This window comes from Lagenorhynchus albirostris, chromosome 4, assembly GCF_949774975.1.
Source record: "Lagenorhynchus albirostris chromosome 4, mLagAlb1.1, whole genome shotgun sequence".
Taxonomy (NCBI): Eukaryota; Metazoa; Chordata; class Mammalia; order Artiodactyla; family Delphinidae; genus Lagenorhynchus; species Lagenorhynchus albirostris.
Genome location: NC_083098.1, coordinates 32202191 through 32217820, shown reverse-complemented (window position 1 = coordinate 32217820; position 15630 = coordinate 32202191). Strand labels below are relative to the sequence as shown.

Below are 15630 nucleotides of genomic sequence, written 5' to 3'. Positions count from 1 at the left end.
TAAGAAAATTGAAATTGTATCAAGTATCTTTTCCAACCACAACGCTATGAGACTAGATATCAATTACAGGAAAAGATCTGTAAAAAATACAAACACATGGAGGCTAAACAATACACTACATAACAACGAAGTGATCACTAAAGAAATGAAAGAGGAAATTAAAAAAATACCTAGAAACAAATGACAATGGAGACGCAACGACCCAAAACCTATGGGATGCAGCAAAACCAGTTCTAAGAGGGAAATTTATAGCAATACAACCCTACCTTAAGAAACAGGAAACACCTCAAATAAACAACCTAACCTTGCACCTAAAGCAATTAGAGAAAGAAGAACAAAAAAACCCCAAAGTTAGCAGAAGGAAAGAAATCATAAAGATCAAATCAGAAATAAATGAAAAAGAAATGAAGGAAACGATAGCAAAGATGAATAAAACTAAAAGCTGGTTCTTTGAGAAGATAAACAAAATTGATAAACCATTAGCCAGACTCATCAAGAAAAGAAGGGAGAAGACTCAAATCAATAGAATTAGAAATGAAAAAGGAGAGGTAACAACTGACACTGCAGAAATACAAAAGATCATGAGAGGTTACTACAAGCAACTCTATGCCAATAAAATGGACAACCTGCAAGAAATGGACAAATTCTTAGAAATGCACAACATGCCAAGACTGCATCAGGAAGAAATAGAGAATATGAACAGACCAATCACAAGCACTGAAATCGAAACTGTGATTAAAAATCTTCCAACAAACAAAAACCCAGGACCAGATGGCTTCACAGGCAAATTCTATCAAACATTTAGAGAAGAGCTAACACCTATCCTTCTCAAACTCTTCCAAAATATAGCAGAGGGAGGAACACTCCCAAACTCATTCTACAAGGCTACCATCACCTTGATACCAAAACCAGACAAGGATGTCACAAAAAAGAAAACTACAGGCCAGTATCACTGATGAACATAGATGCAAAAGTCCTCAACAAAATACTAACAAACAGAATCCAACAGCACATTAAAAGGATCATACACCATGATCAAGTGGGGTTTATTCCAGGAATGCAAGGATTCTTCAATATACACAAATCAATCAACGTGATACACCATATTAACAAATTGAAGGAGAAAAACCATATGGTCATCTCAATAGATGCAGAGAAAGCTTTCCACAAAATTCAACACCCATTTATGATAAAAACCATGCAGAAAGTAGGCATAGAGGGTACTTTCCTCAACATAATAAAGGCCATATATGAAAAACCCACAGCCAACATCGTCCTCAATGGTGAAAAACTGAAACCATTTCCACTAAGATCAGGAACAAGACAAAGTTGCCCACTCTCACCACTCTTATTCAACATAGTTTTGGAAGTTTTAGCCACAGCAATCAGAGAAGAAAAGGAAATAAAAGGAATCCAAATTGGAAAAGAAGTAAAGCTGTCACTGTTTGCAGATGACATGATACTATACATAGAGAATCCCAAAGATGCTACCAGAAAACTACTAGAGCTAATCAAAATTAATGCACAGAAATCTCTGGCATTCCTATACACTAATGATGAAAAATCTGAAAGTGAAATCAAGAAAACACTCCCATTTACCATTTCACAAAAAGAATAAAATATCTTGGAATAAACCTACCTAAGGAGACAAAAGACCTGTATGCAGAAAATTATAAGACACTGATGAAAGAAATTCAAGATGGTACAAATAGATGGAGAGATATACCATGTTCTTGGTTTGGAAGAATCAACATTGTGAAAATGACTCTACTACCTAAAGCAATTTACAGATTCAATGCAATCCCTATCAAACGACCACTGGCATTTTTCACTGAAGTAGAACAAAAAATTTCACAATTTGTATGGAAACACAAAGGACCCCGAATAGCCAAAGCAATCTTGAGAACAAAAAAAGGAGCTGGAGAAATCAGGCTCCCTGACTTCAGACTATACTACAAAGCTACAGTAATCAAGACAGTATGGTACTGGCCCAAAAACAGAAGGATAGATCAATGGAACAGGATAGAAAGCCCAGAGATAAACCCACGCACATATGGTCACCTTATCTTTGATAAAGGAGGCAGGAATGTACAGTGGAGAAAGGACAGCCTCTTCAATAAGTGGTGCTGGGAAAATTGGACAGGTACATGTAGAAGTATGAGATTAGATCACTCCCTAACACCATACACAAAAATAAGCTCAAAACGGATTAAAGATCTAAATGTAAGGCCAGAAACTATCAAACTCTTAGAGGAAAACATAGGCAGAACACTGTATGACATAAATCACAGCAAGATCCTTTTTGGCCCACCTCCTAGACAAATGGAAATAAAAACAAAAATAAACAAATGGGACCTAATGAAACTTCAAAGCTTTTGCACAGCAAAGAAAACCATAAACAAGACCAAAAGACAACCCGCAGAATGGGAGAAAATATTTGCAAATGAAGCAACTGAGAAAGGATTAATCTCCAAAATTTATAAGCAGCTCATGCAGCTCAATAACAAAAAACAAACAACCCAATCCAAAAATGGGCAGAAGACCTAAATAGACATTTCTCCAAAGAAGATATACAGACTCCCAAAAAACACATGAAAGAATGCTCAACATTATTAATCATTAGAGAAATGCAAATCAAAACTACAATGAGATATCATCTCACACCAATCAGAATGGCCATCATCAAAAAATCTAGAAACAATAAATGCTGGAGAGGGTGTGGAGAAAAGGGAACACTCTTGCACTGGTGGTGGGAATGCGAATTGGTACAACCACTATGGCGAACAGTATGGAGGTTCCTTAAAAAACTACAAATAGAACTACCATATGACCCAACAATCCCACTACTGGGCATATACCCTGAGAAAACCATAATTCAAAAAGAGTCATGGGGCTTCCCTGGTGGCCCAGTGGTTGAGAGTCCGCCTGCCGATGCAGGGGACACGGGTTCGTGCCCTGGTCTAGGAAGATCCCACATGACGCGGAGTGTCTGGGCCCGTGAGCCATGGCCGCTGAGCCTGCGCGTCCAGAGCCTGTGCTCCGCAACGGGAGAGGCCACAACAGTGAGAGGGCCGCGTACCGCAAAAAAAAAAGAAAAAAAAAAACAAAAAGAGTCATGTACCAAAGTGTTCATTGCAGCTCTATTTACAATAGCCCAGAGATAGAAACAACCTAAGTGTCCATCATTGGATGAATGGATAAAGAAGATGTGGCACATATATACAATGGAATATTACTCAGCCATAAAAAGAAACGAAATTGAGCTATTTCTAATGAGGTGGATGGACCTAGAGTCTGTCATACAAAGTGAAGTAAGTCAGAAAGAGAAAGACAAATACCGTATGGTAACACATATATATGGAATTTAAGAAAAAAAAATGTCATGAAGAACCTAGGGGTAAGACAGGAATAAAGACACAGACCTACTAGAGAATGGACTTGATGATATGGGGAGGGGGAAGGGTAAGCTGTGACAAACCGAGAGAGAGGCATGGACATATATACACTACCAAACGTAAAATAGATAGCTCGTGGGAAGCAGCCGCATAGCACAGGGAGATCAGCTCAGTGCTTTGTGACCACCTAGAGGGGTGGGATAGGGAGGGTGGGAGGGAGGGAGATCCAAGAGTAAAGAGATATGGGAACATATGTATATGCATAACTGATTCACTTTGTTATAAAGCAGAAACTAACACACCATTGTAAAGCAATTATACTCCAATAAAGATGTAAAAAAAAAAACCTCATCAAACTGCGTATTTTAAATGGATGCATTTTATCATATACAAAATTTACTTCAATAAACTGTCAATTTTTTTAAGGGTGAATTCCATTCTACTATCTCTAAGGACAGAGGATCTGTTTTGCCTGAAAGCCCAAAATCCACCCTCAGGAAGACCATACCAGTCTGATGGGGGGAGGCATATGGCCCTGATCATGATCTTCCTTGCCCACCTACAAGAAGAACGGACTTGCAGCTCTACAACCCAGTAGCAAATAAAGTTTGTCACCTTCCAAAACATGTGTTCATGACAAAAATAAATTAGGTCAATACCCTCTCACTATAAAAATTACTGCAGAATCCTTAGTGTCATTTACAGACATATATTCCGTTTGATCCAGAGTCTGAAAATTCACAAGCACTCGCCTCTAAGAGAATATCTAAAAAATGTCAGAGCATTAAAAAAATCCCTCTGTTCCTCAGATCCAGTGTCCCTCATCCTAGATCTTTTAAGGCAGCCATAGAGGCAATGACTGGTTTGCCAAGTCAGACTTTTAGCCAAGTACCGTGTATATCTCGTTCTCCTGGCTGCCCAGCCACAGTCCCCCACAATGTTGGGGAAAGCCTCCACATAAGTCTGGGGAAAGGCAGAGCCTTGCTTCTTATTATATAAAAGCTCAAAACACCATATAATCAAGCAACTATCTGGAGCCAGATTACTTGAGTTCAATCCCTGGCTCCTCCACATACTAGCTATGTAAACTTCCTAAAATTCTCTTTCCTCATCAGTAAAATGATAATAGTATTGTGTCTACCTTACGATGTTGTTGTGAGGATAAAATAAAATATAAAGTACTTAGAAAAGTATCTGGCATATAATAAGTGGTATATAGGTTACATTATAATTATTTGTTTCCCAAACTCTGGGGGCACTGCCATATGACCTTGGCTCTGCCAAATCAAAGGCACTTGCCCCAGACCTGGAATCAGAAACTAGCGATAACAAGAAAGAGGAATGATGAGGAACTCACTCTGGGGCAGCCACAACTGTAGTGAGACCAAATACCTTCAGCAGTGGCCACAGCACCAGGGGCAGAACCCCGTCACCAGAGCTAGTCACCAGAGTCCTGGCAGTGCGAGGTGCTAGGGCCAGTGCTAAGCAATGGCAGCGACAGTGCCCTCACTGAAATCATGCTGAACTGTGATTTGGAGCATACTCCCAGATATGGAGCATGCATACTGGTTTTCCAACCTTCCAGTAAGCTACATCAGATCCTCTTAGCAAATGTCTTTTCTATGTAAGTGAGCTGGAGTTGGTTTCATTTGCTTGCAACATAAGAGCCTGACAGCTGACCTGCAAAAAGTGGATAAATGAGAAAAGGTCTTATATTATCTTTATGAGTGCTTCTGCATACCAAGTGATAACTATGAAATGGTCTAGAAACTTTTGAGAATGTTAGTGAACAAGTTAGCTATGGAACTTGTTTGATACCTTCATGATTCCCTAATCTAATATACCAATAATAACCAAAAAGCTGACCTTAATTAACTACCTTCTACATGCCAGGCACTGTGCTAATAATAAGCACATTACAGGAAATATTTCATTTAACCCTCACAACTGCCCTGTAAGGTAGATAAGATTTTCCCAATTTTACAGATGAGAAAACTGAGGGCTAGGAAGGTTAAAGAATTTAAATAATGTATCCTCTTGCAAATGGAGCCCTACCAGAATAGTAAGAGCTAACAATGAGTACATACCAAGTGTCAGGCACTGTTCTATACGTTTTTCACATACTAACTGATTTAATTCTAATTATGCATTAACTCATTCAAACCCACCACAACTCGCAAACCTAGATACCATTGTTATTCCTGTTTTACAGGTAAGAGAACACAAAGATTAAGAAATGTGCTTAATGACATGCAGCTAGCAAGTGATGAACTGGGATTCAAATCTGGCAGTCCGGCTTCAGAGACCTTATTTTTAACCTCGACATTATACTGCCCCCCTAAAGGTGACTGAAATACATCAATGGGCCATGCCAACCAATATATATGCCTTCAGATATTTATGAGTCAAACGTACTGCTTTCTTGATGTTGACTTGTACCGTTGTTCCTTCTGTTTCCATATCAACCTGCGCTACTCTAACTGTGCTACTTGTCTTAATCTGACCCTTCACTTCCAACAATTCAAGATTGAAGCAACAGCCTCCAATTATATCATTATTGCTGCCTTTTGCTAATAACAGAGCCCTAGAGACAGCTGTGACCAGGAACTTCCTACTCCTAGCTGTGGGAGGTTGCAGAATTAAACTAGGACATCTGGGAATCAGGAACTTCAGGATATGGACTAAGCCTGATGCTGCAAATGGCATCAGCTGCCAGAAAATATGCATGTTATTATTGATCCTGATAACTCCTTGGTTAGCAATTGGGGTCAATTTTAGTACCCATCCCCCCAAACAACGTCTAGGGACATTTCTGGTTGTTATAGCTGGGGATGGTGTGCTACTGGCTTCTTGAAGGTACAGGCCAGGAATGTTGCTAGAGGTCCTACAATGCACAGGATAATCCCCCACAATAAAAAATCATATAGCCAAATATGCTACAGAGTCAAGGCTGAAAAACTCTGTAAATAGCCTGATGCTATAAACTGCTTCTTATAATAGCAGGCCCAATGGGTCTTAATACTTACTCATTTTATCAAATTACCCAAGACATTTTTCACAGAAGTAGAACAAATAATCCTAAAATTTATATGGGACCACAAAAGAACCAGAATTGCCAAAGCAATTCCAAGGAAAAAGAACAACGCTGAAGGCATAACCCTCCCAGACTTCAGACAATACTATAAAGCCACAGTAATCAAAACAGTGTGGTATTGGCACAAAAACAGACACATGGATCAATGAAACAGAATAGAGAGCCCAGAAACAAACCCATACACCTATGGTCAATTAAGCTTTAACAAAGGAGGCAAGAATGTACAGTGGAAAAAAGACAGTCTCTTCAGCAAACGGTACTGGGAAAGCTGGACAGCCTCATGTAAATCAATGAAGTTAGAACACACCCTCACACCATACACAAAAAAACTCAAAATGGCTTAAAGACTTAAATATCAGACATGACACCATAAAATTAGAAGAGAACACAGGCAAAACATTCTCTGACATAAATTGTACCAATGGTTTCTTAGCTCAGTCTCCCAAAGCAATAGAAACGAGAGCAAAAATAAACGAGTGGGACCTAATCAAACTTATAAGCTTTTGCACAGCAAAGGAAACCATAAACAAAATGAAAAGACAACCTACGGACTGGGAGAAAATATCTGAAAATGATGTGACCAATAAGGGCTTAATTTCCAAATTATACAAACAGCTCATACAACTCAGTAACAAAAAAACAAACAACCCAATCAAAAAATGGGGAGAAGACCTAAGTAGACATTTCTCCAAAGAAGATATACAGATGGCCAACAGGCACATGAAAAGATGCTCAACATCACTAATCATTAGAGAAATGCAAATCAAAACTACAACGTGGGGCTTCCCTGGTGGCGCAGTGGTTGAGGGTCCGCCTGCCGATGCAGGGGACGCGGGTTCGTGCCCCGGTCCGGGGGGATCCCACATGCCGCGGAGCGGCTGGGCCCGTGAGCCATGGCCGCTGGGCCTGCGCGTCCGGAGCCTGTGCTCCGCAATGGGAGAGGCCACAGCAGTGAGAGGCCCGCGTACAGGAAAAAAAAAACAAAAAAACAAAAAAAAACTACAATGTGGTACCACCTCACACCAGTCAGAATGGCCATCATCAAAAAAATCTACAAACAACAAACGCTGGAGAGCGTATGGAGAAAAGGGAACTCTCCTGCACTGTTGGTGGGAATGTAAATTGATACAACCACTATGGAGAACAGTATGGAGGTTCCTTAAAAAACTAAAAATTGAGTTGCCATATGATCCAGCAACCCCACTCCTGGGTATATATCCAGAGAAAACTATAATCTGAAAAGATACATGCACCCCAATGTCCACAGCAGCACTATTTACAATAGCCAGGACATGGAAACAACCTAAATGTCCAGCGACAGATGAATGGATAAAGAAGATGTGGTGTATATATACACAGTGGAATACTAGCCATAAAAAAGAATGAAATAATGCCATTTGCAGCAACATGGATGGACCCAGAGATTATCATACTGATGTAACTCAGAAAGAGAAACACAAATACCATAAGATATCACTTATATGCAGAACCTAAAATATGACACAAATGAACATATTTATGAAAAAGAAACAAACTCAGAGACATAGAAAACAAACTTATGGTTACCAAAGGGGAAAGGGGGTGGGGGAGGGATAAATTAGGAGTTTGAGATTGACAGATACAAACTACTATATATAAAATAAACAACAAGGTCCTCTGTATAGCACAGGGAACTACATATAATATCCTGTAATAAACCATAATGGAAAAGAATATGTATCTATATGTATAACTGAATCACTCTGCTGTACACCAGAAACTAACATAACATTGTAAATCAACTATACTTCAATTAAAAACAAAACTTACTTTAATGTCATAAATGTAACCCATTTCAAAGCAAGACCAACTGCACTGGGGGAGGATAACTCCCCCATGCCCTCCTTGGGTGCACCACTTAACACTATCCATCACTCCAGAGAACTTTCTCAACACTGCAATAGCTATAACATGGCTCATAACACTGCTGATAGTCTGACCCCTACCCACTTCTCCAGCCACTTCTCAGACCATATTCTTCCCTAACTTTCTCCGTACTGGCCAACTAAATGTCTGCTCACTTCATGGTGCACAGTAACCCTTCTCCCTGTAAATTCAACTCCTAGTCTATGGCCTTTTCTGTAGCTGCCCAAGACCAAAGCTAAAAGAAAAAAGCTCACGTAATTTTTCCTGGCACTACTTATGTTTTTCAAATCCTGAAAATATACCTTGACATTAACATTATAAAAGGCTTTACATTTGACAGTCAGCATCTATGGGTGAACACTTAATGGAAAATAAAAGATTCAACATTAACAAAAATTCGCCCAAAAACTAAGAATCTATCTTAATAATGCAAGAGAAGGATACTGGAAATAAGTTTCTTGATGTTATCAATATATTACATTGTGAGTGGTAAAACCTAATTTCTAAAATGCTTATTAGAAAAAGATAAAAACTTTCTAGAAAGGATGTAAAAGAACTTGTCTTAGCCTTAATCAGACTTCTGAAACAATACAAGGCATCACATCTTCTAAAACACACATATTTAACATTGTTCGTTAATCCAATTTACCACTGAGCTGGTAAAAATAAAGTAGTATAATAATAAGCTTAAAGTTTTTCCAATTGTTTCTTACATCTACCATTTTTTTTAAAAGTTATTTGAAAATTCATTGAAAAGCACTATGAACTATTTCTAATGCTCAGTAAGGATTTTGTTCTGCTATCAAGTAGTTCTTCTAATTTAAAGGACTGAATTCTTAATTTCAGTCAAATCTAGACAAAAGAGCAGTGAATAAACAGTGTGGGGAAAAAAAAAGAAAAGAAGGGAAGCTACAAATACTCAACTCTAATTGTTCTAGTTATGGTTTCAGACAATGAAGGTCGCAGTGCTTAGTGAACTAATTATGTATGTCAACAGAGACCATATTTTGTTCTAAAACCAAAAAGCACAAATGCCTTCTGTGTCAGATGAAATTATTTAGATTTTTGCTTGCCTACAAAAAAAGAAAGCAATTCCATTAAACTCATAATTCAGTCTTTGAAATCTCCCCCTATATTAGTAAAAATATGACCTTTAAAAACTGGTTAATGTATTTATAGCAAAGTTAATTTAACATGGTTCAAAAGTATTAGGTGAATAAGCCTACCTGTGAGGTCTCAAGATAACTAACCAAGGTGTCAGGAGACACAGATTTAAGGGCCAGCTCTGCCACTTTTTTATAAGTTTCCAGAAGTCACTGTACTTCCCTAAGTTTCAATGTCCTCATTTATAAAATGAGATTCTTAACTCCACCTATATATCATACAGCTATTATAAGAATCAAATATGAAACTGCTTGGCAAACTGAAAACGTTATAAAGATGTTATAATTATAGCACACTGATTTCGGCTAAGGACAAATATTGGAGTGGTCCCATCACCACTAGCATTTACCAGCATAGCTACTCCTCCTAACTGTCACTATGGGTACCCTAAATACATTTCTCTAAAACAGAACAATATCAAGACAGAGCTGAAATATGGTTACAAATGTTATCATCTTTGGCCAAGTTCTTTTTTTTTTCCTTCTTGGCAATTTCATGATTTTAAAAGGAAGATGATCCTACATAAGGATGGATAAAGCAATGTGGTCAAGTCCAAATAATTACTGAATCTGGATGATTAATATATGGTAATTCATTTACCACTTCACCTTTATTTCATACGTTGCAAATTTTTCTTAACTGATGTTTTAATCTACTAGTATCAACACCTATTTGTCTTATATTTTCAACCGCTTGCTACTCGAATACTGCATTTCAGGTCTCCCAAGTTTCTCACCATCTGCCTGTCATTCTCATTTCTGGGTCAAGCCAATCTTAGCCACTAGCTACCACTTGAACCGCATTTCCTCCCACTCTTCCCTCACTGACCCTCAGTTCCAGCCAGAGTTCTCACTGCTATTCCTCAAACATACCAATCTTATTTTTGCCCTTGCCTTTGCTCTCTCTGGAAGGTTCTTACTCCCAGATTTTCACATGACCCTTCCTCATTTCATTTAGGTTTCTGCTCAAACAGAAAGGGCCTTCCCTGACCAACTGATGTAAATTAGCATACTTCATCACTCTTTAGCCCCTTATCCTGCTTTACAGCAGTAAAGACTACTTTACATTATATTATAAAATAATTTATGCATATGTTATGTATATATTTAACATGTCTGTCTCCCTCCCCAATATGTTTACAACATAAAAGCCAACTCCTCCGGACACTCACAATACTTCCATGATCTGAACTATGTTCTTCCCACTTATTATGCTTCTTCAGATACCCTATTAAATCAAACTTAATTACTCACACTTCCCCATACACGTCTCTCAATTTCCTTTCTCTACGACTCAGCCCAAGCTGTGACCATCATCATCCACATACTCAAATTCTACCCACACTGTAAGAAACAGTTTAAACACCACCTTTACTGATATTCCTGGCTGATACTCCTCTGAACTGCCACAGTTCTTCATCGGTACCACTCTAAAGGCATTACTATTCTACATTTTATTTATTTTAAAATTTCCTCTAATAATCAACATGCAGCTTGAGTGCAGGATCTAAACGAATTCACTTTTAGACCTCTGGGTTACTTACATAAAAGAGGAATGGAAATATTGTATATTTTTTCTTGGATATTAGAAGTATATGTATTAGTGTTACTGTATCAAAGGGCAGACAGAAAAGGAGAATTCATGCAATAATCCTAAGATACACTAATAAATACCTAACACAACTACTTTGCTTTCTTTCCTTTTTTATTGTTGTTAAAAATACACTTGTTTTCCCAACTTCCTTGCTGCCATCTTTACATAATTTTTTCCTATTAAGTTTCTTACATTTACTCATCTTTCCCACTTTTCTTTGGGTTCAAATCATAGCTCTTTTCCTCATCAGCCATGTTAACCCTTCCAGGTCTCTGTTGCCTAATCTACAGAATGAGGGAGAAAACCTCAACTGCAAGCAGGTTATTATAGTATTAAATGAGATAATATATCTCATAAAACCCAGTATAGTGCCTGGCACCTAACAGGCTCTCAGTGAATGGTGCCTATTTGGCTATTGTTTCTTCTACAGATATAGAAGCTGGAGATTTTAAACACATTTCAGGGTGTAAAGTTTGAAATTTAAAAATACAAAAACAAAATCCACCTTTTTCTGCTCTAATCAAGACTGGAATAGAGTACAAAGCAAGCCAAGCTCACGTTTTCTTCTTTTTTAATTCAAAAAGAAAAAAAAACCCAAACAACTGATGTCATAAAAAAAAAAAATGAGAAGAAGAAAGCGTTTTTATAGTCACTGATAGGATGGATATCCTAATGAAAACATCATTTGATTGAGAGGAAATCACCTGGATTCTGCAATTGACTAGCTGAGTGATCCTGCACAAAGGCAATTCACCTGACAGAACCTAAAATGAACCTTAAGTCCCTTCTTGTTCAGGGTTGATACTGTTTTTGGCTCAGTTCAAAATGCTGGAGTTTTTGTTGTTGTTGTTTTGTTTTGCTCTTAAAGAAATGAAAACTGTCATCCAGGTCATCATATTCTATTCTTAAGAAACCAGTATCCATATATCATTTATACTAGTGGTGTGAGGATTAATTCATTCTTCAAACTGACCATCAGTGATGTGCCAACCTCTGCTAGGATTAGCCTGAATTACTGAAAAGTCCAATGTATAGAACATTTAATTAAGAGTTAATGACCATAATATATAGAGAGTTATAATAGATTAAAAGAAGGGACTTCCCTGGTGGCACAGTGGTTAAGAATCTGCCTGCCAATACATGGGACACAGGTTTGATCCCTGGTCCAGGAAGATCCCACATGCCGCGGGGCAACTAAGCCCACACGCCACAACTACTGAGCCTGCACTCTAGAGCCTGGGAGCCACAACTACTGAGCCCACGTGCCACAACTACTGAAGCCCGCACACCTGGAGCCCGTGCTCCGCAACGAGAGAAGCCACCGCAAATGAGAGAAGCCCACGCACCACAACGAAGAGTAGTCCCCGCTTGCAGCAACTACAGAAAGCCCGCACGCAGCAATGAAGACCCAACACAGACAAAAAATTTAAAAATATAAATATATATACACATATATTAAAAGAACTCTTATAAGCAAATCTGACCCCAAAATGTTTTCATCAAGGATATTGAAAAAAGAAGATTTAAGTTAGTAGAATAATAATACTGATAAATGGGGAATTTTTAAGTTACAGAATATTCCTAAATCCTACTTTGGTTAACTGCAAACTCATACAATGCTTTTAAATTTGGGTATACATTCAGATTATACTCATACACCTGGCCCTTTTTTTTTTATTATTACAATATTCCCTGTGGATGCTGCACAATTGGGCATGGCTAAAAACACAGGGAATGCCTAATATGAATTATAATGTTAATTTACAGACAAATTTGAACAATTATTTGGCAGTGGATTCCTTCAGATCACTGTCATCCAGCCTTAACTCTCCTGAGCAGATTTCTAGTTTAGCATCTATTGGTGTGACATTCACATAGAAGAAACTCACAGTGGTAAACCACAAAGGGAATACTTTCATTTATTATGATGAGTCCCATCACTGACAGGGCTGCCAATCCTTCCTGTAGTTCACAAGCATTAAACTTCCTCTGACCATCTCTCAACAGTATAGATTCAGAGATCTGACCATAAAAAATCAAATCCATGAGTTAAGACAAATACGGTATACATAATTCCCTAGGTTCTCAGAACTAAATATAACTACAACACTGCTTTGACAAATGGTAAACAGCCAAACTATTTTATTTTTATTTTTTTGATTTATTTATTTATTTATTTATGTTTGGCTGCGTTGGGTCTTTGTTGCTGTGCGCGGGCTTTCTCTAGTTGCGGTGAGCGGCGCCTACTTTCTTGTGGTGCGTGGGCTTCTCATTGTGGTGGCTTCTCTTGTTGCGGAGCACGGGCTCTAGGCACGTGGGCTTCAGTGGTTGTGGCATGCGGGCTCAGTAGTTGCAGCTCGCGGGCTCTAGAGCACAGGCTCAGTAGTTGTGGCACACGGGCTTAGTTGCTCTGTAGTATGTGGGATCTTCCCGGACCAGGGATCAAACCCGTGTCCCCTATATTGGCAGGCAGATTCTTAACTACTGCACCACCAGGGAAGTCCCAGCCAAACTATTTTAAATCACAAAGAATCCTGAATCCTTCACAGATAATACATATTTTGCCAACCAGAACTCATCTTTGACTTTTGGGCGAAAAATAAATTATCCAGCTCTAAACCCTACATTAAAGTCTGTCACACAGACTCAGCATCTTGGAGTGATGATGAAACACTGTGGCTAGCACTATGCCACATACACAGTCGGCAAACTGGTTCAGAAACACTGCAACTGGAGCTGGAAGAACCCATGTTGTGTTCCAGCCTTGCCGGCTACTCTAACTCAGGCACTACCTCTGTGAAAGTTAAATATGATCAACAAATAAATGGGGGAGATAATGGTTGTTCTACTTGCCTAACTGAATTGTATCAAATCAGTCTAAGGATCAAGGCGGGACAATTATGAAAGTGCTACTCTGTAAATCTTTAAGCACTATAAATTTGAGAGATGTTACTAGGATTAGGTGTTCAAAAAAGCATCTGATGACTTGAATTCAATATAAAATTAACTTCTTAACATCTTTCTACTCTAATGAGCTAGAACAGTGGTTCTTAGGTGGTATATATTAGAATCACCTGTAGAATTTCCAAAAAGAACACACACACACACACACACACACACACACACACACACACACACACACACACACACACACACACACACAGCTTGGTGTCTATCACTACAGACTCAGATTTAGTGAGTCTGAAGTAAAGTCCAGAACTCAGTATTTTTTTTAAACACTACATTTGGATTCTGATGCATAATTAACTAGAGAAAGAATATGGGAGTAGGTGAGTGCAAATGTGAACCAATTACCACTGTTATTTCAACAGAAACTTCATTTCATATTTAAACTTAAAACTATAGTTCGACCAGACTTTTATGTTGATTTTTATGGGACAGGTATACTCTAAAATTTCATATGCCCAAAGGCAAATGTTAACTTACTTCCAATTATGAAGAAATAGCTCTCTCTCCTCCCACCCCTTTCCTGTGTCTATGTGTGTAGAAGAGTTTATTTAGAATGGCACATATTTAGACAAACTAAGTTAATTTGGACAGTCTAAATTTGATTGATATGGGTTGACTTTAAAAAAACAATATAAATACCACCCATTCACCTCAGAATTAGACTTGACTTCTTCTGTGGCTGGTTTAGATGTACCAAGAGTTGTAGTATCATTGCTGCAGTCAGACATACCTAAAAGTAAAATGTGTTAAGCACACATTAGATAATTTAGTTAAAAGAGCTATATCACCTTACCGATATTCTTACAAATATTCCACAACATAAATCATTTATTTGCAGTCAGAATTTGTTTTGCAAAACTATCTATAACCACATGAGTATCTATTGATTATAACAGATAAACAATTCTAAAAACAGACAAAAATTCAGGAAAAGTTTTTATGCAAAATGTAAAAACACATACCTCAGTGACTAAAAAATAATTTCATAAAATCATTTTAGATATGAAACAATTTAAAAGATCAGAGTGTCAACTTGATTTGCTAGATAAAAAAACTGAGATCAAAAATGTCAAAATATCCAAAGATAAAGCCAAAATATTAGTTATTCATGGCCTATATAAAATCAAAGTTTCAGAACAGAACTCAGACATCTTCCAACTCTCTGACCAGTGCTCTTTAGTACCGATAACAGATGTGACTGCTCATTGTCAAAGTAAACACTATACTCAGATTTCATTCAATAAAACTTTAATGTGCTATTTCTGCTTCTAACTTATTCAACAACATTTAGAGAATGCCAACTACATGTGAAGAATTCTGCTAGGCACTAAGGAGAAAGAAAAGAAAAATCTAATTCAGGTTATAAGAGCATAATGCCCTCCATATCTGCAGGTTCAAACAAAGATCAAAAATATTTGAAAAAAGAATTCCAGAAAGTTCCAAAAAGCAAAACTTGAATTTGCCATGCACCAGTAACTATTTATATAACACTTACATTATATTATATAT

General features: G+C 37.9%; 1 protein-coding gene across 9 annotated transcripts in view; it reads right to left on the bottom strand.

Annotated features, from left to right (window-relative positions):
* The window catches only part of ARFIP1 (ADP ribosylation factor interacting protein 1), a 148910-nt gene that overhangs the window by 101773 nt on the left and 31507 nt on the right, over window positions 1–15630 (bottom strand). For 5 of the 9 annotated variants that reach the window (XM_060147803.1, XM_060147809.1, XM_060147801.1 and 2 more), the window contains exon 2: window positions 14772–14851. The exons of the other annotated variants lie outside the window; for them this stretch is intronic. In XM_060147803.1, the coding sequence (XP_060003786.1) occupies window positions 14772–14849 (78 nt within the window). In that variant the 5' untranslated portion in view covers window positions 14850–14851. The remainder of the gene's footprint in view (window positions 1–14771; window positions 14852–15630) is intronic. 9 annotated transcript variants of the gene reach the window in all.